Source organism: Ahaetulla prasina, chromosome 7, assembly GCF_028640845.1.
Source record: "Ahaetulla prasina isolate Xishuangbanna chromosome 7, ASM2864084v1, whole genome shotgun sequence".
In the NCBI taxonomy this organism is placed as follows: domain Eukaryota; kingdom Metazoa; phylum Chordata; class Lepidosauria; order Squamata; family Colubridae; genus Ahaetulla; species Ahaetulla prasina.
The window spans coordinates 62,473,536-62,498,569 of NC_080545.1; the positions used below are offsets into that span (position 1 = coordinate 62,473,536).

General features: G+C 37.0%; 1 protein-coding gene across 6 annotated transcripts; it reads left to right on the forward strand.

Annotated features, from left to right (window-relative positions):
* The first annotated feature begins 716 nt into the window (after positions 1-716).
* Positions 717-22,566, forward strand: GAS2L3 (growth arrest specific 2 like 3). Of its 6 annotated transcripts, XM_058191270.1 has the most exons (11): positions 717-853; positions 1,089-1,242; positions 1,551-1,638; positions 7,177-7,199; positions 7,562-7,730; positions 8,272-8,384; positions 9,844-9,985; positions 13,581-13,644; positions 14,187-14,325; positions 15,499-15,606; positions 16,034-22,566. In XM_058191270.1, the coding sequence occupies exons 4-11, from the start codon at positions 7,182-7,184 to the stop codon at positions 17,447-17,449; spliced, it is 2,169 nt and encodes a 722-aa protein (XP_058047253.1). In that variant the 5' UTR covers positions 717-853; positions 1,089-1,242; positions 1,551-1,638; positions 7,177-7,181; the 3' UTR covers positions 17,450-22,566. The 6 variants fall into 6 exon arrangements, with proteins under 6 accessions (XP_058047253.1, XP_058047250.1, XP_058047248.1 ...); XM_058191267.1 differs by lacking the exon at positions 1,551-1,638 and having other exon boundaries at positions 7,096-7,199; XM_058191265.1 differs by lacking the exon at positions 1,551-1,638.
* Positions 22,567-25,034: the final 2,468 nt, after the last annotated feature.

Consider the following 25,034-nt stretch of genomic DNA (forward strand, 5'->3'; position numbering starts at 1 on the left):
GAAAATCACTTAACAAACATCTCACTTAACAATTTTGGGCTCAATTGGGATCGTAAGTCGAGGACTACCTGTACTGATGCTGATCCACACTGACATATCAGTGCATTTGTTAACCAAGACTTACAGTTTATTCTGTGGCAAACACAGCCATAAATGTGTGTAGGGTTGTGTTGCCACATGTTTTATACCGAGAGATAAGGAATCTCTGGTTGTTCTTCTGATGCATTTCTCTGCCTCCACACTGACTTTTCTAGTTAGGGGTTCTGGGTGTTGCAACCTCTAATCCACCACCACCCAAAAAAAAAAAAAAAAAAGCATAGAGGAGGGTTAAATCCTAACAACCGCGGCCTGAGTCCAAAGCAGGCTGTAATAGAGAGAGGCAGAAGCGCTGCCCCTATTCCCGCACGTCCCCTGCCTCCTCTCTCAGCTGAGGAGATACCAACACTCGGTCCAGACTGTAATCCGCGGCGACTGTCACCTGACACACACGGCAGCCGGATTTCTTCACCACCACCACCGCACATACACACACGACCGCTGCATCCCTTCCGTTTGAAACCCCCCGCCAGCACCAGCATCGCCACCCAGCCTATCGCTACGGACGCCGCAAAGCCCCCACCCATCCCGAAAACTCCCATCTCCCTCCCCTTTCGCCCCAGCCCCCGCCTCGCCGGCCTGGGCCCCGCCTCGCGTCACCTGATTGGGCCTTTCGAACAGTTGCGGGCGGAGACGGCCGAATGAATCAGGGATCGCTGGAGCGCGAGAGGATTCCCTGCCGCTGCTGTAATCTCACGTGTGCCCCCCCCTCCCGGCAGCGGATGCGTGGGGGCTTCTGACTCTGGGGTTTCCCGTCGTAAGTATCTCCAAGTTTCCCCGGTAGATAGAAGACTGAGTGAGTGAGATTTCTCTTGGCTGAAACGCGGTAGGTCCCCGAAGCAGATTTGGGGGACTGATCACAACCTGCTAGGATGAAGCGTGGTTGCTTGTTGATGGTTCAGTAGAGCCTCTAAGTTCGCTGTGCCATACAAGGGGATGGATTGCCTTAAACCCCAAGGCGCTAATGCTGTTTCCTTGCTTCCTTGGGATAGGGCAATGGAAAAGTGCTGGCCATTTACCCAGAAAAGGGGAAGAAAATCAGTTCAGCTTTTGCTGTCTGTTGCAGTGACGCACGTTCAGTCTTGACCAGCAGTTTTCTCGCCCGGACGAAACGGCTTTCTGCAACCTCAGCCCTCATTCCGGCAGGTATTTTTGGAAAATGGGAGCTGTAGTCCAACAGGGAAACAAGTTGGGGAAAACTTGAAATAGAAGCTGTGCTGACTTTTTACTGCATTTTTCCCAGGGCATAAATACTCAAAATACTGAAACTCAAAAACATCGAAAGGATGTGACATAGTATAACAGCCTGTGGCAAGTTGTTCCTTACCCTGGCTGATTTTGGAGTTTGCAAGTTCTGAATTCAACGTTATATGGTCTTCTAGAAATTTTCAAACGATGTAAGACAGTGTTTTTCAAAATTGGCAAGTTTAAGATGTGTGAACTTCAATTTCCAGAATTCCCCAGCCAGCATGGATGAAGTTTGAAACATACTGGTGTAACGTAATCCTAAACTGCTGAGATTATAACATAAACTGCAGTAGGGTATGGTTAAATAAACTATTTTTTAATTCTGGATATTAGCCTTAAAATGGGATGCAATTATAAGGCGTGTTACTAACATCACATACATAATTGTATATGGTTATGCATATGATTTCTGTAATAATTCACCTGAGGGTGAAACACTCATCCCTCACTACAGCTGCAGCATCCCCAGCAAATGAGTGAAGTTGTTTTGTTTGGTTGTAAAACTGTACATTCAGTCCTACAGGTTCGGAGATGTGTACCCCAAATAATTTAAAATATCCTTGCAGTTTACAATTTGAAGGCTAAACTGTAAAGTGTGAAATTAGTAGGAAGGGTCTCACAAGAACAATCAAAATATTGAAACCCATGTATTCCTAAAAAATTGATTTTCCAGAAGATGTAAGACATGCTTCCTTTGGAAAAATAATTTTGTTGGGTTAACTGCCCAAATGTCTTCTCCCTTTTTCTAACTATTGTTGAAAAATTGTTAAGACAAGGGCTCCTATGAAGAAAGTATTTTTTTCCTGGTTCTGAAAGATCATTGCTAGTATTTTAATTGTACCAGAAATTAATATACATCTCTTGTAATATTCAAATAGCATTCAAAAGGTTTAGTTGAATACTACAAGATAGTATATTATCTGAAATTATCACATGCAGCTCGCTCATGTTCCTGCTTGCTTTGTAGTTGGCCCATTGAATTCAGTAGCATTGCCACACAAGTATATGAACGCGGTTATATTATGACTAGGTTTATGTATTTTAACCCATGGTTTATTTTAATTAGAATTTGTTAAACAAGCCATATACCCTTCTTCTCATGTAATATCATAAGCCATGATTTATAAATCACAATGGCTATGATGTGTGAATTGAGATGTATTTTGTATTCAGACATCACATTCCTAATTCAATCATTTTATGAAAGAGAGAGAAAAAGGAACAAACTTAATACTTGTATATCTTTTTTCTTCTTATTTTTTCCCATAGAAGACTTCCTGGTTTTCTTAAACCACATTTCCTGTGATTATTGAACTATAAATCTGTGATTTGCAAGCCTTTAAAGGCCAAGGGGAAAAAGAAGAAAAACGGGGTGAAATGGCACATACAACTTCTTATTTGTTCCCAATCCTCCAAATCTTGATTTGAAAAACAAAGAATATGATAACTGAAACAAGATGTGTATAAAAGACTAATGTTAAACTATGACTTTTTGAATAAACCACAATTTGATAGATTCAAACAAGTTAAGCCCTGAAACATAGTTTAGAAAAGGTCCCATTCAGCCAGAAAATGTACAGATGTCCTCGATTTACAACTTTTTGTTTAATGACCATTCAAAGTTACAATAGCACTGAAAAAAGTGACTTCTGACCATTTTTCACATTTGTGAGCATTGCAACATTAAACACTTGGCAACTGACTCATATTTATGATGGTTTATTATTTATTATTTATTTATTTATTTATTTTATTATTTAGATTTTTATACCGCCCTTCTCCCGAAGGACTCAGGGCGGTGTACAGCCAGATTAAAAAACAGTACAATATACAAATTAAAACAAAAATTAAAATAACATATTCTATAAATGGCCGAAAATTTTAAACCGTCAAATTTGACCCATAAAATTCATAAAATACCCCAATTAAAATTATTAAAATTCAAAAGTTTAAAAAAATTAAGCCAGTCCCGCTTGGATAAACAAGTGCGTTTTCAATTCACGGCGAAAGGTCCGAAGGTCAGGTAATTGACACAAACCAGGGGGAAGTTCGTTCCAGAGGGTAGGTGCTCCAAGAGAGAAGGCCCTTCCCCTGGGGGCCGCCAGCCGACATTGCTTGGCGGACGGCACCCTGAGAAGACCCTCTGTGTGAGCGTATGGGTCAAATTGGGAGGCATAAGGTAACAGCAGGCAGTCCCGTAAGTACCCGGGCCCTAAGCCATGGAGCGCTTTAAAGGTGGTAACCAACACCTTGAAGCGCACCCGAAAGACCACAGGTAGCCAGTGCAGACTGCACAGGAGCAGTGTTACACGGGAGCAACGTGTGGCTCCTCAATCACCCGCGCAGCTGCATTCTGAACTAACTGAAGCCTCCGAGTGCACTTCAGGGGTAGCCCCATGTAGAGAGCATTGAAATAATCCAGACGAGAAGTGACAAGAGCATGAGTGACCGTGCATAAGGCATCCCGGTCAAGGAAGGGGCGCAACTGGCGAACCAGGCGGACCTGGTAAAAAGCTCTCCTGGAGACGGCCGCCAAATGGTCTTCAAACGACAGCCGTCCATCCAGGAGAACGCCCAAGTTGCGCACCCTTTCTGTTGGGGCCAATGACTCGCCCCCAACAGTCAGCTGCGGTTACAGCTGACTGTACCGGGGTGCCGGCATCCACAGCCGCTCCATCTTGGAGGGATTGAGCTTGAGTCTGTTTCTTCCCATCCAGACCCGTACGGCTTCCAGGCACCAGGATAGCACTTCGACAGCTTCGTTGGGGTGGCCCGGGGTGGAAAAGTACAGCTGCGTATCGTCAGCGTACAGCTGGTAACTCACCCCAAAGCCACTGATGACCTCGCCCAACGGCTTCATATAGATGTTGAACAGGAGAGGCGAGAGAATCGACCCCTGAGGCACCCCACAAGTAAGGCACCTCGCGGTCGATCTCTGCCCTCCTGTCAACACCGTCTGCGACCGGTCAGAGAGATAGGAGGAGAACCACCGATAAACGGTGCCTCCCACTCCCAAACTCTCCAACCGGTGCAGCAGGATACCATGGTCGATGGTATCAAAAGCCGCTGAGAGATCTAACAGGACCAGGGCAGAGGAACAACCCCTATCCCTGGCCCTCCAGAGGTCATCCACCAACGCGACCAAAGCTGTCTCCGTACTATATCCGGACCGGTTGCAGTGTCCCCAAGGTTATGTGATCACCTTTTGCAACCTTTTGACAAGCAAAGTCAATGGGTAAGCCAAATTCAGTTAACCATGGTACTAACTTAACAACTGCAGTGATTCACTTAACAACTGTGGCAAAAAAAAGGTTGTAAAATGGACAAAACTCACTTAACAATGGCCTCTCTTAGCAACAGAAATTTTGGCTCAATTAAGTTCATAAGTTGAGGACTACCTATAATGAGCTGTAGTGAGAATTCTGTTTTGGCCTATTGAATTTTTATCTGAAACACTGTAGTTTATTCCATAAAAAATCAGGCAGTCCACAGCTTAACTTGGTATGTAAATTCAGTTACTAAATCTGTATTGTGAGAAGCAAAATTCTAGCCATCACTTTGTGAGCTTCATACTTGTATTTTAATTGATTGCAAAGACAGATGTAATATTATGAAGTGAGCGGATATAAAAATCTTTTGACATTTTCTTTCAAGTGCAATTTTTCCCCAAAATAGGCAGGCTTTGTGTGATATTCTTGAAAAATGAAGATGCTGAACATTCTTCTAATAGTTCTTTTTTTGAATATTTTCCTTTGTTCAAGCTGACAGTCTGCCTTGCATATTGGGCAGTCTTTTTGTTACTGTGGCAGTTGGTTTGTTAAGGGCCTTGTTCAAATGTGTAAGTGTTCCATCATTTAATGAGAGCAGTATTTTTGGTAGCTGTTGCCACCATATTTTTTTTCCTTCTAAAATGTCAATGAAGCCCCTTACTTTGGCCTATTAAGACAAAGGGCTATTTATGTAAATGAACTTTATTCCCTGGTACTCACTGTGGGAAGCTGAATACATTAGTTAGTAAAGACTTGTTCTACTTTCTGCCTTTTTTGTGTAGTATAAAGGAGAGAAATATCAGGAGGACGTGAGTTTCTTATGTTCAAGTAATAAATGGTGGCATTTGTTTAGGATCTGTGTTCCCAGCTGGCTAGAAACTGACATTTTTGATGTAGCTTTAAATTTACCTCTTTAGCAATATTGGTAGGCAAGTAAATTCTTTTCTATATGTGATCTGAAGATTAGTTTAAAATGAAATCTACATGGAGGTTTTTGTTCTAAATACTGTCATACACTAGGATTTGCATTCCAATACAAGTGTTCACAGTGTAGATATTTTTTCCAATAGAGTTTTAATTATTCAATTAATTGAAATCTCATATGCTTTAAAAGTTTCAATGGAAATTTGTAACAATTCAGATTTCAATTGTAGTTTGAATTCTTTCTATTCTTTGGCAATAGCCGAGGAAATATTTTTCATTTGAGGCAACTATATATAATTTTTTTTAAAAACTGAGATAAATGTAAAAATATAAACAATATTTAAAATGTATGGGAAACTAAAGTGCAAGCACTGGGTGTTATTTCATATTGATAGAATTATTCCTATGCTAACATTTTAATTAACTTTAACTAGATTGTTAGAATTGATAATTTTCGATGGAAAGCACAGACTCTTAGATTTTCCGTATCTAAATTTCAAATTTACAGTAGAGCATGTAATTTGACATTTTATTTATAGAACTCAAGCAACTGAATAGGAATAAATATGAGAATGATCTTTCTGTGACATCTGTCATACCACTGATTGCCAGAGTTGATTTAGCTGGCTGGGTGGCCTCTTTTCCTCCTACTGCATCCCTCTGGAAGTTGTGTGCCTAGTGAAAGAGGGCAGCCATTCCAGATAAGAAAACCTGGAAACTGTTTTATGACTCTTGAATTTCAATTCTTATTCATATGCCATTTTTACACTTCCCAGTTTCAAAACTGTAGATCAATTATTTTGGGAGAAAGTTATGGGCAAGTATTGGTAGTAATCAATTGATTACCAATCAAGTTTTTAAACTACGTGAAAGTTATTGCTAATATGGATGTTAGGTATTTGCAAGAACTATAAAGAAAAGAGCTAAAATATCTCATATTGGACTAGAATTTTAAATTTTGAATTTGGTTTTAATGGGGTTTTATTATTTGTATTGCTATTTTTAAATATTCGGCCTTATGTAATAAGTTTTTTAATTGATGTTTATTTTGTATTTATATGTATGTTTTATCTGGCTGTAAACCGCCCTGAGTCCCTAGGGAGATAGGGCGGTATAAAAATGCGAAAAATAAATAAATAAAATAAAATAAATAAATAAATATTAATAAAATAATGGCTAAATATCTTTAAAATGTTTTTTTACTGGAGGATGTTTTCATGCTCATTGAACATTCTAGAGACGGTTTTAAGAAGTCTAATCAATGTCATTTTGCTAGAAATACAAAATAGAAGGGAATATTTACATATATGAATTAGGCTTGTCTACTGTAATGCACCATTTTATTTTTTCTACTCATAATTGCCAATATGGTTTAAAGACGTTAATCTACTTTTGATATATAAAAACATGGAATGTTGTTATAAGGATTATGGAGATACTGAGCATGAAAGTTGAAAAAATTATATTCAATATTGGAAATAAAGTGAAGTCCCAATTTTGGATAATTAATATTGGTTTACTTTTTGTTGATCTGTTGGCTGTCTTTTCAATGTTACAGATAAATGAAGAAAAATAAAATACAATTTGACACTTTTAGCTGAAAGTCTCTTTTTTTCCTCCTATTCCTGGGAACATCCAGTTACCATGCAAAATACAGTTCAGGTAGGCAAACTGAAATATTACAGCTACAGTATATCTATTAAATATTTTCCTACTTTCTGATATGTATCTAAAGAACATAACTGACTATAGATTTAATGTTCAACTCTAATGGAACTTTATGCTTGTTTTGTCAAAACATTTGGTTTTTTAAAATACTGGCATTTTGCGGAGTAATCTAGATGGATTGTACAAGCCAAATTCAGCTTTTAATAGAGCTACAATACCCCAAAATAATAGTGAATCGTTTGGGGAACATATTATGAACTTTCCATTTTTAAAAGACATTTGATAATGGATTGCGAATATGATAAGTTGTTCCATAGTGCTGAAATTGTAATCAGTCTTGTTGATATGTACTTTAGGTGTGGTTTGGAGATGATTTACCTATCAGTCCACGCAGTCCACTGATTCCAAGGCATGGCCCTGGCCTGGCTGATGTTTTACTATATGACCAATGGATATCTGTCCGACATGAGGCAACTTTGATTCCTATGCAAGAAGATCTGGCTATCTGGCTATCTGGCTTATTGGGTTTGTTTCAAGAACCATGTTATTACTATAGAAAAAGATATAGGGGTAGAGCTAGATTTAGTTTTCATGTTGTTAGAAGTTAAAACCACTAATTTTAACATTTCTCCTTTTATAAAAGTCTAGCCATTTGTCAAGAGTACATAATACCTCTTTACCCTAAACAGTTTTAAAAGGCCTTGTGTTTTTTGAAACATTGAATAGTATAAGGTTCAATATTTTTCCTATTTAGTATAGTTAAAACTACAGGCCAATGTACAGCTTGAAATATAAATAATTACTTTAAAATACAATAGGATCATATGCTCTAAATATGAGTGACATCTGTGTCATTCAGTATCGGTTTGAACATTGCCACTGCAGATAAACCATAATAAAAGGGAATGTTGAATAGTGAGATGGGCAGCATGTACATTTAATAATAAACAAACAAACAAACAGTATTTTCCAGTTGATTTAGGCTGAAGCTATGCTTAAGTATATCTGAGTTATCAGATTGAGTTTTATGTGTTCTCTACTAATGAAAATCACGACTCTTCTATAGGTATTGAACTAAAAGCAGAGAATTTATTGGAAGACCTTGATAACGGGGTACTGCTGTGCATTTTGATTGGAGTCATTCAAAGCATAGTTAAAAGTAACTCAAATGATTTAAAAGTAAGTTCATTTTTTAAAAAAATAGCAATTAACTTTTCTTTAAATTAATGAAAAGTCATGTGAACAAGATTCTCTTGCTTTTTGTTAAACATAAAAATCCTATCACTAGACAGTTCATTATTATTTTTTCAAATGTGCAGAGGTAGCCATAATGTTCTTGCATTTAAAAAAAGATACGGTGCTGAATTTTTCACCCTAATACCAAAGTTACTTTAATTCTAATGTTATCCTATGTTCAAGTAATGCATTCAGATAGCAATTCTTGGAATTCATCCTCTGCTTTATGCTACTGTATTCACTCCCTATTACAATAATATGTGTATCTCAACTTCTCATGTGAACTAACGGAAATAAAGCAAGACTATTAGAACTCCTGCACCTATGTTTTTAGAATTCTGGGAATACTGATCTGGTTCAGTGCTCATAAAACAGTGAGTGGTTAGTTTGCTTTGGATTAATATGTTGTGTAAATGGACATATTCACACCTTAATGAACCACATACATTTTGCCCAGGGATAGCTTAATGTTACTTAATACATTTTGTGTTCTTCAGGGCATGAGAAATCTACATTTAACAGTCAGATGGTTTAGATGATATTTATTGAAAAAGATTTCTGGTAAGCATGAAGTGCAATGCAGGAGCTCTGAAAATAGGAAGAGTTACAGCTGGTACAGATGTTAGCACTTAGGACTTTTGAAGTTGGGGCGGCAGGTGAGCTGTTATAAAAGGATGCTGAAAGAATGGTTGAATATATACCATGGCTATAGTGAAAAGTTGGAGGAAATGTTACACAAATTAGATGCACTTAGAATTATAAACAGACATAAAATATTATTTGGATAATACATACAGTGGCTTGAGATGGTACAGAATACCAGTACATGAAATTTGTACCTCGGATTAGGTTCTGTGAAAGAGGAAAAGTAATTTGGAAGATGAAAGTCTGCTGATTAAAATTGTACATGACTTTGAAATTCATTAGAAAAATGTGAATCATATGTTCAAGCTGCTGACAGATTTGTTCTAATTTTAAAATACTGAAGTAGTATTTTGGATATAAATACCCTGGAGGGTTTGTTCTGGATATTCATGTGATACATATTATTGCCCTTCTTGTATCTTTTGCCAGTAATATATATTTGAAGTATCTTTCAAGCCATGTTTTCAGCTAAGTAAATGGGTCATCTACTTTTTTCTGACAACTAAAGGTGACTGCCACAAAGTTTGGTGTGTGGCCTTTTTTGCCTTTTAGCTGAGTCCTTAGCAATCCTGTTTTAAACAAATTTCCCCATTGCTTATTTATATACAACTGAGATGAATTTATTTTGAAATGTAATCTTTTTTTGGAGGGAAAAGAAGGAACCCACTCCTCACTTTCCTTACTGGTTCTACTCTAGAAAAAGCTTTTGTGAATGTTTTGGAATATTTCCTGTTAAAATTTCTACATTACTTTCCAGAATTTCCCTTTGAGAAAAGTCCCCTGTAAAAAAGATGCTCCTTCAGGATCTTTCTTTGCCAGAGATAACACAGCAAACTTTCTGAATTGGTGTAGGTGCATTGGCGTGGATGAGACTTATCTTTTTGAATCCGAAGGCTTAGGTAACTTTTGTTGCTTTTTTGCATTGTTTATTGAATTATATTAAACTAATGTCTTATATAGGCTATTACTCACTTCTAAATTTAAAAGATGAGGAATTTGTATAAATGACATCCTTCTGTATTGGAAAAATACCTTTGTATGTTTAATAAACTCTGTTAAAAACATGTAATGCAAACACTAAACAGGGCAAAATATTTCATGGTCTGAAATATTAAAACAACTTTTTTTGGGGGGGGGGACTTTCTGATAATAGAAGTTACTATAAGAGTTTTAAATTTTAGTTTGACAAGTTTAATAATTGCATTACCTTTCCAATAGAATTGAGAGGTTTTTTTAAAAAAATGTTGGTATTGTCTGATTTTTGTAACATGAATTTGTATCAGGTTATTCTGATATCTTTGGAAGATACTGATGTGATAATGTCTTTATTAATGTCATTGAATGAAGAATTTAATGTTAATAATTAATAATCTGTTGACAATCTTTTGCTTCAAGTCTTGGATTCTACCTTTATTACTTCTTTCTAACTTGGCAGAAGTTAACAGTTTGTAGAAAAATACAAACTGTTAACTATGCCTAATGCTGCTACCCTCCATTTATTACTCATCCTAACAAAATCTGTTGTTGGGTTTGCACGTCAAGGATTGAACTGCCTACCTCTTGTTTCAAGTTGGATCTTGTAACCAGCAGCTGCCAGACCAAATTTTTCCAGATGGACTAAAATCTTGTAGTGCTCATTAAGAAAAATAGCTTGGAGATGTATTGCTAATTAGGTTTTTAGCATTGTCCCTTTTAAAAATCAGATAGACATAACTGTAAGTCCTAGGCCTATATAAAATCACTGCTTAAATTGTTTGGTATTGTATATCATTGTTGAAGAGTATTCTTTGTGTATGCTTTGCATGATATGGGCGTGTTTAAATTTAAAAAATATTATTCAGTATTGTTAAAGGTATGGCAATGTTCAGTTTATAATCAGTTCTTCAATGTAATTAATGGGACAGAGTTTATAAAATGCAATGTCATCCAAGAATGATAGGATTCCTATATCTCCTACACAGCATATTTTAATCTACAGTCAGTTCATTTTTTTCTATAAAGGAGCAGGCTGTAGGTTCACCAAGCCTGTATTATATTGCAGTTTTAAGGACATAATTCAGAATACTCTGAAAGTGGTTACTGATTACAGTAGCTGGTTTTGTGGCATGAATATATGCTTTGTATGTTCTTGGCAAAGATCTGCAAGGACCCTTTTGTAAGCTTGTGGGGGTGAAATAAAGAGTGGGTTTGTGCCTAGACAATATTCATGTAGGGGGCATATGAGTCTCAGAAGAGTTTCACTGTATTCATCGTTACAAGTGCCATTGAATCTTTATACTTTTGGAAAGAGGCTAAGCTCACTCTGCAGTTGTAAACCTGTCATAAGCAACTTGTACGAAACATTGAGCTGGGTGACATGTGCCTCATCAATTCTCTCACAGTAATCAAGAGCGGAACATTCAAGGAGCAAGTCTGTTTAAGTTCTGATTAATCAGATTTATTTTAAATAAATACAAGTATTGATTGTTCTGCTTTCAAAAGTGAACTGTCCAAATTTACTTCATTGCTCCTGCCCTTTTGGTGAAAGTAAAAGAAAGCTTGACTCTTCTGAAAAAAGAACCCTCACACCTGATTCTCAGTGTGACCATCCATGTCCATAGTTTATTTCTTAGAAAAATGATCCAGCCATTGATCTTAGATAATTGATCCAGCCATTATAATGCCATATATATAATGCCAAATTTATAACTCAAGCTGAAAGTCACAAGCATTCCTCTGCTTGTATCGCCCAGATTATGCTGCCTTCTGTTTTACATGTTTAGAATTCTATACTGTGTACACTAAATATCTATGAAAATTATGAATAATATGCATACATTCTATTATACATCCTGAACGCATTTTTCCTTGTAGCTGAGAATTTTTGAAAGAAGAGATCACATAGGATAAAGCAGGATTTCTCAAAGTGAGGGTTGGGAATTCCTAGAGGGTTTCAGATGAATGGAAAAGGCAGAACATATTTGGGACTCGCTTTTCTGTTTTGCCTCAGAAGGTGACAGTTTCGGAAAGGACTTATTTTATTGAAGAACATACTAAGAATTTATGTTCCCCACCCGCCTTTCCAAAAGTCCAGTCAAGGAGGGAGATTGGAGAGCCTATCTCTTCCTTCATGGAAAACTTCAATCAGCCAGGCTACTTACAGTAAGTTGGTGGCCTTGGCAATTACACTGGTTCCACTATGCCAATACCCATGGTTTCTGCTTTAAGCATTCCTCTCAACCCCAGTAGGAAATTGTAAATGTAAACAATGGCCCTTATCATTGGATGTCTCCTTTGACCGACGTTTGTTACCAAGGCCTTTAACTAACCCTGCTGGCTTATATTTCAGAATGTGGTGGGAAGTTTTTTTCAGAAGATGTCTAAGATTCTGTTCCTTCTCATTGCTGGGAGATTCTGCTACAGACATATGAAAAGGACACAGATCACTTTGGCCTGATTAAGAGAGGCATACTTAATGAAACTTTGTGGACAGTTTGCCCGGGGACAGAGGGAAAAAAAGCCCTTAGAGTATAGTCTTATGGTTTGCCCAAGCAAATCCCAAAGGGAGTGCTAATAGAGCTCCAGCACAAACTTCATGCCATGCATACTCAAAATTAGGTCACTGGTAGTATTGGGAGCTAGGAAACATACAAATTCAAATTCAAATCTTTATTGTCAGTGCATAGCATATGTACAATGAGATTGGTTGAGCTCCCTCAGGGCACCCCCCCAACACAATACAACTCACAGTGAAGACAGGAAATCCTTAACCCAATAAATTATATTAACAAAACACCCAGTCCTATTGCACCAGTGTGAACATTTTACACATTGTGCTAGGCCTGCAGTCCATCATACTGCATAGTTATGATGTTATTTCCCATTTAGGAGTCTGGCAGCCACAGATAAAAACTGTTCTTCAGCCTGTTTGTGCAACTGGCTATACTTCTATATCTCCTTCCCGATGGTAGGAGATATACTGACCCAGTATAGTGATGCTTTTTCCATGGCAGCCCTTACCTATAGAATATTTTGCCCCCTGAGGTTTGGCAGGCCTCTAGCCTTCTGTAAAGCTTTGAATGTCTGGCCCTTTTCCCCCAAGCACTGGAATAAGATTGGATGATTGCACATTAGAAGTTTTATTTGGCATTAGGGTTTTTTTTGTTTTTAATGTGTTTGCTTTTATAGTTTTATAGTCTTTTATATGTTGTTTCAATCTTTGATTGGGAGTCTCCCACAGTTGTTTAGAAGATGGAGTTATATAAATGCTTTAAATAAATAAATAAATAAATGCACTGGTAGATTTTCAAATCAATGATAGCTAAAGAAAGATCTGGATGCCATGCAAGAGTACACCAGGGAGTAGATTAGAAAAGAACTTGCTGGTACAGATTTACACATTTACATCTGAGTTACATGTGTTGCAAATTTTGATCAATGCCATTGAATGTAGGCAAGTTATCTAGGTTTCATTGAATTAATTTTTTTTCCTTACTTGTACTTATTTTTTTACAGTGCTGCATAAAGACCCAAGACAAGTGTATCTTTGCTTACTGGAAATTGGTCGCATTGTATCAAGGTGTGTATTCATTGCTTTCTCCAAATAGATGCTTTGAATGCATGGTGAGTGGTGAGTTTTCGCAGCAGAGATTGGCTGTTTTCATAAGACACATGGTACTACAAACTAACCTAGTGCATTTTAACTGGTGCTTGATTAGTTTACAGTTTTGTATTCATGTTCTGAAAATTGGGTTCATTGATAAACCTCATTTAAGTGTTATGAAAACACAGCCATTCAGGTATAAGCTTTTATATTCTCTAGCAATGTAGTCCAGGTGTCATAGGATATTTTGCATTTTCCACCTACAGGTGGAAAAGGAAGTCTTCCTTTGCCATTGGGTGAGATAATGAAAGAACCTCTACTATCACAGTTCCATAGCAGGACACCAGGTTTTACCGAAGAAGCCAGTAAACCATAGGACAATAGGATGTTTTATTCCTGTGTTCTACCCTTATTCCCAAAAAATACTCAGTGAAATAGCCACTCTCACCCTATGCTTATTGTCTTAGAATTCTGCTAAAATTCTAAAAGTAGTATTTTATACATTTTTCTTTTTATAGACATGGAGTTGAACCACCAGTATTAGTAAAGTTAGAGAAGGAAATTGAATTGGAAGAAACTTTGTTGATGTCCTCTGATAGTGTAGCCCCTATAGTTTCCTACAAATCGTGCTGTCAGCATGGAGAATTACATGAAGCAGTAAGTAGCATGCATATTTCTGTCTATGAAGCTATAATCTAAATCTTTCTGAAATCTGTAACCCGAAGAACTATAGTGGTGAACTATGTAAACTTTCTAGATATTTTGAATGATTAGATCATGCTATGGTCCAAGATTGCTCGGTTTGGAATAACATTATGCAAGCCAGGTCACTGTGGTTTATTAACTGTAATAAAGTTGGACAAAAACAGCAAATTTTGATTTATCTTATAAATCATAGTCAGGCAAACCATGTTCAGTATAAAATGTGAACCTAGCCCAAGTGTCTACAGATCTCATTCCAATCAAAAATCTATCTATTAGTGAGTCATGGTGGCTAAGTAGTTAGAATGCAGTACTGCAGGCTAACTCACTGCTCACTCCAGGAGTTCGATTCTGACCAATTCAAGGTTGACTCAGCTTCCATCCTTCTGAGATTGGTAAAATGAGGACACAAATTATTAGGGGCAATATCTTGATTCAATAAACTGCTTAGAAAGCACTATGAACTGGTATATAAGTCTAAGTGCTATTGCTATAATGTTAGTCAAGATTACAGTAAAGCAAATTAGTTGATTATTTTTGATACTACATCTGATCCACCAATTACTAGTTTATGGCTTTATAAACTGTGAAGTAGCATGAAAGGTGAAACCATTTTGTTATCAGATCATTACTTATCTCAGGAGAGAGCCATGCGGAAGAGACAGAATTTGATAGCAGCTAATAAAATAATGAAAAGAACATTAAAAAGCCACTTTAAGATCTAGGGAGTTAAACTGAATCAGCATTCAACAATAGATTAACATTTAAAAGTAGATATAAAAAAATCAAAATGTACAGTTAAAATCCAGCCGTTTTTAAAAAGCAGACAGTGGACAGAGATACGATGGAGACTCAGCTCTCTGATCACTCCCACATAGAATTGTTGCCTTCTAGGTCCATGGTCATCAAAGAGTCATCTTGAGTCATTCCTAGTAGCTCCCGTTCATAACTGGGGAGCATGCTGCCAAAGAGCCAGCTTTGATGGTGAAACCAGCTGTCTCATTAGAAGACAAAAAATTCTGCTGGCTCAGAACTTCATTTTGGGGGCAGGCCCAAAAACTATAATTTATATTTATATTGTTTTTAATATATATTATATGAAGATAACAAAATCCTTGTACAATATAGGTTAAGCACATTGCTGAAGATCCTCCTTGTAGCTGCTCTCATAGATTTTCAATTGAGTATTTGTCTGAAGGGCGCTATAGATTGGGAGACAAAATACTGTTCATTCGAGTAAGTACAAGTTTTCAGTGATTTTGCTCAGTCACTTAAGTATCAATCTTAATTGGGTGGGAAATTATTCCTTTGCAAGATATGACAATATAATTTAATTGCCACTACCTTACCTTAATAATATCATCTGCTTAGTTTCATTGCCTATCTGAAAATGTCCCACTGTTACTGATGCTTGGGAATACTTCAGCAATCATTCTGTCTCTTTGCTGCCATAATTCTGGGCAGCTTGTACTCCTCTGCATCTCCTGGTCTGCACTTGTTTTTTAGGGTGTATGTGTGTACGATACTTCTATTGCTTTTTAGGGATTGGTGGCAAATGGGAAAACTGAATGTTAAAGCCATTTTAATATTTCATACAATGCCTATGTTGCTTAAGTGCAATCAGTTATAATCAAACTATTTTTTTAATCTCCTCTTTTATTAGATGTTACATGGCAAACATGTAATGGTACGTGTTGGTGGAGGCTGGGATACTCTTCAAGGTTTTCTTCTCAAATATGATCCTTGCCGAATGCTTCAGTTTGCAACGTTGGAACAAAAGATTTCATCATTTCAGAAAGGTGCATCTGGTGATACAGTTTCTGATTCATCTGCTAAACCTCCACAGCCTCCACCCATGAATCCCATATGTGCCATTGATACATACCATAAACAGAATTCAAAGCACTCTGCTATGGTTTCTGTTTCCAAAAATCCTCGTGTAGGTAATAGGAAACAGGCAGGATGTAAGCCATCTCAACCAACAGTTCATTCTTCTTCAGAAGCAGCAAAGCATTCCTTACCTACAGACCAGTTGACACGAAACCCAACCAGATTAAAAGATTCATCAGTAAATAATGTTCAGCCATTTTCCAAAGCATCAAAACCAGTTTCAAAAAAGCCAGCACCATCTTCTCATAATCCTACATCTGTTTCAAAATATAGACAAACTGTAAATAAGTGCTCATCATCAGCTCAGGGAAGAACTGCTTTAACACCATCAGCCTCTCTTCAGAGATGTACTGCTTCATCTACCAAGCCTGCATGTTCCCGAAACTCTCCAACTGTACAACATTCTGCTCTAGGTTGTTCAAACAATAAACTTTCCAGGTTGCCTGAAACGGCTACAAGGGTAGGCTGTCTAGAAGAACATCATTCTCCTGACAGTGCAGCCGGGCTCAGAAATGTAGCCAAATGTAAACCTCTTTCAAAAACCTCAGCAAAATCGGCAAAGACAATTAACAGAAATTTACATGTGTCTAAGCCATCTTGCCCTCAAACATCTACAATGACTACAAAAATAATTTCCCAAAATAGTAGCCAAACATTACCCACACAGTTTTACTCACACAGAGGGAAATTGGAAACTAAGCAAACCAAACACAAAACTGCTCTTAGCCCCAAACACTTGAGTTCTAATTCATCTCTTACAAATGATAAAACAACTGAGCAGACATCCACACTAGATGTAAAGAGTAAAAATTCATTTTCATCTGTTAATAATAATTCTGCCAAGAAAAGACCAGTTCAAAATAGTAGGATGAAAATACAGGGAACAGCTGATGCAAAATCACATTCTGATCGTATGCCATTATCTATTGTGCGTCTTCCTCAAACATCGACCATAAACGGGACAAGGAAAAAGACAGTAGAGGCTAACGTCAAAAGTCAGGCACAGGTCAAAGTCTCCCAGAAGAATGATAAAGACCTGGATTCAACCACTAAGGATCCTGTTTTAAAAGGAAAAGCTACAGCTGTTCTAACTAAAGGGACACAGATTAGGTTAAAGGATTCCATGGTAAAGTCAAAACAGGATGATAATTACTTTGTTGTGACTGGGAATAAGAAACTCAGAAAGTAAAGTACCCAGAATTTTAATTGATCATTGCAACATGGTTTTCTAATAGCCACCTTATACTTGGGACCTTAATTTTAAATAACAACAAAATAATTTGAATGCTAACTGCCTTGGAACAAGAAAGTTTAAAAGGTTTCCTAGTCCCCACAAGTGCAATAGTTGACTCATTACAAATAGGCACTTTATCAAAATCTGAATTATAAATATTTTGGGATCTATTTCTCACATTGATGTTAAGATGATAAGGATGCTCCCAATAGGCCATTTATTGCTCAGTTTCATGTGGCAAATACTTCTTAATGAATTGTAAGGTGGTATTTACCATCTCTAAGGAAAAATACAGCATAGGAAATTGCCTATATTATTAGTTACATCTGCCAGGAAAAAAAAGATATCTTCTGATAATATAGTCTTTTGTTGACTCTATGATGAATATTTGTTTTTGGTAAGGGCTTTGGGTCAAACATGAGCATGAGAATTGGTATTTACTACTGTTGTGTGTGCATACTACTAAGTAGAAAAGCAATTGTCAAATAGCCTTGAGTTAAGAATAACTCCAAATAAATATCTATAATGCTAAATTTTATTTAACCTTTCAGTGCACAGAGAACACTAAGAACATTTTACAAGAATTCTTGGTTTTACAGACAATAATTTTAGTGCCTTCACAGATTATGTGCTTTGTTAGCTGTATTACAGGAAGGACTGAAAAATGGCTCAAATGTGTATTCTAATTATTATGGGTTGTGTTCAGGGCTACTGTTACCAGCTGGACTTACATGAACATGTACTTACCAGCTGGACTTACATTATGCATTCAATTATAATTTAATGATGATACTGGCTCTGTGTAACCTTTTTATGTTTGCTTTTCTGAAATGACTAAAATTTATGCCAGCACAGTGCTTCACTCTTAAAATGTGACAATCTTTCTATAGAAGAAGAGCACCCAATTTATTTCTAGGAAATTACTTGTGTTTAGAAAGTGAGAGAATAGCTTCAAAAATGGATTCTATTCATAAGCACAACTGAAACCTTTCAAATAATCTGCCTTTGGAATTTTTATATTTATGTTTCACACTTTCATTTTTAGCTGTAGAATATATTCCTTATTGTATTAATCATTAATCATTACAACATATATAACTAACATTGAAGGAAAAGTACTTTTTTAGTATTTAGTATTTGCATTCAGTATTGTGTATTCTCTGACAGGTATACACTATGTATGTGTGTATACTGCTATTAAGCCCAATTGCACTTGTCATAGAGTTTTGAAGCAAGTTTTAACACAAATTTGTGTTCCCCTCCCCAGGAAGTAAGAAAAATTTAATTTCACTGTTGGTTAAAATGCTACTCAGTGCCAACAGTTGAAATTAAAATTAATCATTATTGTATGAAAATGTTTTCCTCCCTATGCCTCCACAAAAAATTGTGAATTGGTTGTGGCCACAGTTGAAAAGATTAGTTAAGCAAACACCCTGGCTCTACTCTGGTTGCATTTTCAAAACAGATTGTGTCTGGTTCCTTGAGGTTCATCTGGACAAGAGTTACATTTTTTAGTATTTGAACAATGACTTCTTTATTCTAACAGTTAACACCATTTAAAATGTTAAAAATGTCCAATATTTGATTGAGAACTTTCATTGATGAAACCACGATTCCAGAAGGCAGACTGTTTCACTAACTCTCACAGTCATTTGGATATTTCAGGTTGGATCTCTCTTTGGAAAGTTTCCATCCATTGTTTTCTTGGCACTATTGGGAATGAATTTATATTCTCCTCCCTGTCACAACTCTTCAAATATTGAAATACTAGCTGGATACTTGTGCTTCGCTACAAAACTATGTGATGGGGCTTGATAAATCGACACAGCTTGACAGTTAATGAGTAGTTATGATCGGCCTCTCCTCTCCCCTTCTCTCCCTCAGCCTTGCCCCACAGAACTTTATCTGATCCTATCCCCCTTCTCTCCCTCAGGCTTGCCCCACAGAAGCCTGCCCTATCCTATCCCCTGGTTGCTGCTGTGAAAGTAAAACTGAAAGTGAAACAACTCCTCTGCTTGTGTTTTGCATTTGGAACAGATTTCTTTTCAAGTGGGGAGGAGGAGTAGAACTCCTTAGCATCAGAGTGTGTTAATAATAATATAGAAAATACTAATGCTCCGATGGTCATTTTGAAAAATCCTTTCTTAGTGAGCACTTACAAGCTAAAAGGAACATACATGGTAAATTTCACGTTTGTAGGCTTTACAGTTCTGGAGATTTTGTGATGATGCTTGAGTGGTATTTCACTTTTATATATATAGATTACCCCAGCAACCCAGTGGTAAAATCCAAATTTTTTTACTACCGGTTCTGTGGGCATGGCTTGGTGGGCATGATGTGGCTTGGTAGGCATTCCAGGGGAAGGATACTGCAAAATCTCCATTCTCTCCCCATTCCTGGGGGAAGGCTATTGCAAAATCTCCATTCCCATCCCACTCTGGAGCCAGCCAGAGGTGGCATTTGCCAGTTCTCTGAACCACTCAAAATTTCCACTACCAGTTCTTCAAACTGCTCAAAATTTTGTTACCAGTTCTCCAGAATCTGCTGGATTTCAGCCCTGCAGCAATCACCTCCTTGCCCCACATACATAATCAATGGATTGCTACAAAGAACAGTAGTACCTAGACTTATATACCATATCATAGTGCTTTACAGCCCTCTCTAAATGGTTTACAATGTCAGCGTATTGCCCTCAACTATTTGGGTCTTCATTTTCCAACCTTGGAAAGAAGGAAGGCTGAGCCAACCTTGAGCCAGTGAGAATTGAACTGCCAGCAGTTAGCAGAATTAGCCTGCAATACTGCATTCTAACCACTGTGCCAACGAAGGCTCAAATGGTTAGCAAGTTATCCTTCCTTTGTTGTGTTACAGCTAAACAAGTTGAAACTTCTCTGCTACAAATGAGTTCTGCGTCCAAAGCCTCTGAAGGGAAATAAGAGTTCCAAATGATTACATAAGGTTTATACACATGCACGTAGACACAGCCAGTCAGTCTGGTGTAGTAATTAAGGAGTTGAACAGGAAAATCCAAGTCCTAGTCTACTTTCAAGTATGGAAGAGAGTTTCTGGTCAAAAGCTATCTTGCCAACTCTCATGCCCAAGGCGGGGACTAGAATTCATATTTATGTGATTTCTAGCCTAGCATGTTACCCATTACATCAAAGTCCACTGTGATTGCCTTAATATTTTTAGAATTTCTGATTATGCAACCAAGTTATTCTAAAGGCAAAGTAGAAAAAAAGAACAGGGCATCTTGGGGCATAACTCTTTATAAATTTAACAAAGAAGAGAGCATATGGTTAATATTCACTCTTAGAGATTGCATGTGTTTTATCAGTCCTAAATATAAAACTGAAGCAATTTATAATATGTTAACATAGACTTCATACATTTCTAAGAAAACGTTATCAAATTATTATAGCTCTGGATCTTGCCTATTTTGTGCTGTTGTCTGATATTGTTAGAAATTTGACAGCCTTGTATAAATCTATTGCAGGTTGAAGTCACTCTCATTAGAACATTGTGCTATATTTAGAATATCTGTGATAGTTCATTAAAATTTGAAAGTCAGGGACTCATTGAAAAAGATTTCCCATGCAATTCTAGGAAGGTATGACACAAAAGTCCAATATACTTTTTAACACATCCAATGGAAACTATTCACCAGTTTTATAGGTTTATTTTTAATAACAGATTTTTAAAAGTGAATTAAAAACTAAGTCTTGATATCAATAGGGTAAAACTATTTAGTGCAAAAGAAAATCTTAACTAATTGTTTGTTTAATGACGCATTCCACTGTGTACCCTAAATAGATGGCACAATATTATTTTACTAATTTGTTTTAAACCTGGAACCTAATAATAGATTTTACTCCCTTTCCACAATATTGTTGCTTTGTGTAAAGTATGAAAATATATGTTGGTACTTGTTGAGTTCATTTTTTGCAAATCCCAAACATTTATATCAATTCGGCAATGGATCTGAACAGTACTAATTATTTTACTTTCTTTTTGCATTGTGGTAATTCAATCGCGTATCAATGTTCTGGTAGAGTAGATGTACTCCAGGTAATAATGCTGTCTAGTTGGTCCCCCAAAACATGTCTTCTCTTTATGATACCTGCCATGTGAATTAGCCTTCACCCTGAAATATGAGTGGCTGCTACTCTATTGGCCTTTTGCAAGGCCATGAAAATCTGGCTTTTCCACCAGACATTGATGGTGGGATGTTAGTTGTGTTAGGGGAGTTTCTAACAGTTTGTGTTAGAAATTCCCCAAACACAACTAACATCCCACCATCAATGTGGGATTGCTCTCTGCTTTATAAAATTTGTATCATTCAACAAAGACACGTTAAAGAGTCATTTAAAAATGTGTTTGTGTTTTCACTGAGCCTTCTTGATGTGGTTTTAGTTTTATTTGCTTTAATGTACCGTGTTTCCCCGAAAATAAGACCCTATCTTATACTTTTTTGAATTCTGAAATAAGTGCTTGGCCTTATTGCCATGCGCGCAAAAGCCCGATTGGGCTTATTATCGGGGGAGGTCTTATTTTGTGGGAAATACAGTAATTCTTTGTTTTTATTTGTTTGCCTCTCAGAGTTTAACCCTAAGAGGGTTAAAATAAAAATGGATAAATAAATAAAATTTTTAGCAGTAATCATACCAAGGCATTGCTCTCCACTATATAAAATTTGTATCATTCAACAAAGACACATTAAAGAGTCATTTAAAAAGCTGCTTGTTTCAAAGAAGCATGGTCTGAAATTGTAATAACATCTACATTAAAGCGTTAACTTCAGATATCAAAGAATGAATTAACAGAGGGCGAAAAAGCTAGCCTAGAACAATTCTTACGTGGAATTGTGGAATTAACTGTGGAAAAAGCAAACTATATTCTCATTGGCAGTAGACTGCCAAATATCCACTAAGTTAGGTTTGGACAAGTATTCTACCAAAATACTATGAATCCAGGAATATCATTTGGATGGTAAAATGTTTCCATTAAAAAAACCTTTAATATGTAGAATTGCTACTTTATACAAATCAATAAAAAATTTACCTTTAAGAAGACCAAGTCTCTTCTGAAACAGCATTTTCAATTCCTATTAGGCTTGTTTTCATCCCTATCCTATCTTCTAAATGAATGTCCATTGTGTTGAGAAATAAACTTTATGAAGTTGTGAAATAATTTGTGTGACATTTTTATCTAAATCTCTATTTCATTCCTCTGAAGCTTTTCTTTTTCTCTGTGGTTTGATGGTTCAAAATCTTTGCTCATGGGAAATTTCTTGTCTCATGAATAAGAGTTAGCCAAATAAATTTGACCAATGTAACACACATAATTGTTATGCACAAAATTAATATAGGGAGGGCTTGCTCACTGTCACTCATACCCTGGTCATTCGCGGTTGTATTACTGCAATGTGCTCTACAAGAGTCTTCCTTTGAAGATCATCCAGCAACTACATCTACAGCTTGTCCAGATTGTGGCAATGCACAGCTTTATGCGCACCCCACATTTTGTCCATGTTATGCTGGTGGTGGCAAATTGCAGTCTTCCAGTTTCTTAATAGATCAATTCATAGAGGTGGTTATGATCTTTAAATCCCTAAATAGCATGGGATCAGGCTACTTGCAGGACTGCCTCTCCCTGAGGATGCCTGCCCATCCGACCAGGTCAGATAAGATGGCATGTTTCAGGTCTCTTCCCTTAAATTAGATTACCTAGCAGGACCTAGGAAGTGCGCCTTTCCTGTAGCTGCCCCTGCTTTCCCCAAGAACTTTGGCAAGCCCCTACCCTCATCTCTTCTGGAATGCCACGAAGAACAGTTTTTTCCACACAAAGGCTGAAGTAGGATTTGGTTGGAGCCCAATAAGATGGTGTGTGGATGTATGGGAGAGTGCTGCCCCAGGTGCCATGGTTTTTTGTTGAGTTTTATATTGATGGTTTGTACTTGTAGTGTTTGATATGCCACAAAGCGTTGTTACTATATAGGTGTCTATACATGTCAAATAAATAAGACACAATTCTACTTAAGAGAATTATCTACCAGCCTACACAGGCTAGAATATAAGTCTTGCACTGCACAATTACAAAAGCAGGCTACTGAATAATTCAAGCGTCAGACCAATCGCAAAATTTAGAAAATCTAAAGTTATTAAAGATACGATTTATAGCAATGTTCTCTTAAACCTCACACACAATTATATAACACAGGGGTGTCAAACTCATGTCGTCATGGCGGCATCATATGACATTTCAAGACTTTTCCCCTTCGCTAAACCGGGTGTGGGCGTGGCCAGCACATGATGACCCAGCCCATGGGCTGCGAGTTTGACAGCCCTGATATAGCAGAATAATTCTTCCCTCAGATTATCGAATATTTTCCCCATGGTTAGAGTATACATGACCTCAAGTGCTTCAGCTGTAGATACGTACAGACCTTCAATGGTTGTCTGTACCTGTATTCTCAAAAGCTTTTCTTGGTGTGACTCACCTTAGCTCACCCTGGGATTCATCCAGCTCTTCTTTATTTCACAAGCCTTTTGTGACCTTTTGCAAATTCTTTAACTCACAAGCCACATGTCATTTTCTTAGAGGCTTCAGTATTCAGTTATGTGTTATCACCTTTTGGCCAGCTTGAACTTATCCTATTTTCGGTCTTCAACTGACCCCATTTTTCCATACAGTTCAGTACAATTCAGTTTTCTTGCAGCTTTGACTTTGCTTATCACTGTTTCCCCACATGCAAAATTTTCCTATTCATTCCCCATTCATGCTCTAAAATGTTTATATTTTAAGCTATCAGTGAATATAGAAGTTACAGTAATAATATAAATGAATAATTGTGATTACAAAAATTAGGGAAAAAAAGTAGAAATGTAGAGCTAGAGAACAAGTCCCATCTAGTGGTGAGGATGCATTAATGTACCATTATTTACATTTTCTAATTATAAGAAACCCTCTGTGAAGAAACAAGGCTGTGCTTTGCGTTAAGAGACATTTATTTAACTATGGTTTTACTGAAGAAGCCTAATTGATCCAGTTGCCCCAGAATACACATTATGACACTGATGGAACAGGACATCAGAAAGCAGTTTTACCCTCTGTTCAGTACAAGTTTTCTTTAGAGCAGTTGTATCTCCTGAGCTGCATCTACAGCCAAGAAAAAAATGAATCAGAGCTATAAAGATCCCAAGTCACAGATTGCTGTATTCCTATTGCAACACATCCCAAATTCTGGTACCTGATCTTTACTGTCTTATTGGATATAGATTGAAAGTTCTCCAAAATTTGATATCATACCCTATTTGAGGACATAGACTTCAAATTTAACAGGGAGCTATATGAAAGGTAAGACTTTTGAATGAAGTACTATTTGTTGGCCTCAGTTGCTTCTCTTATTGTTCCATTCTCTCATTGTTTTTAAATTCTGAGGATTATTTTGTTATGTTAGTCTATATTGTGGTTTGATTCCTTATTTCCAGTTATCTTCAAATTATAGATGATCCAGTGTCACTCTTACTAATTGGGGAAC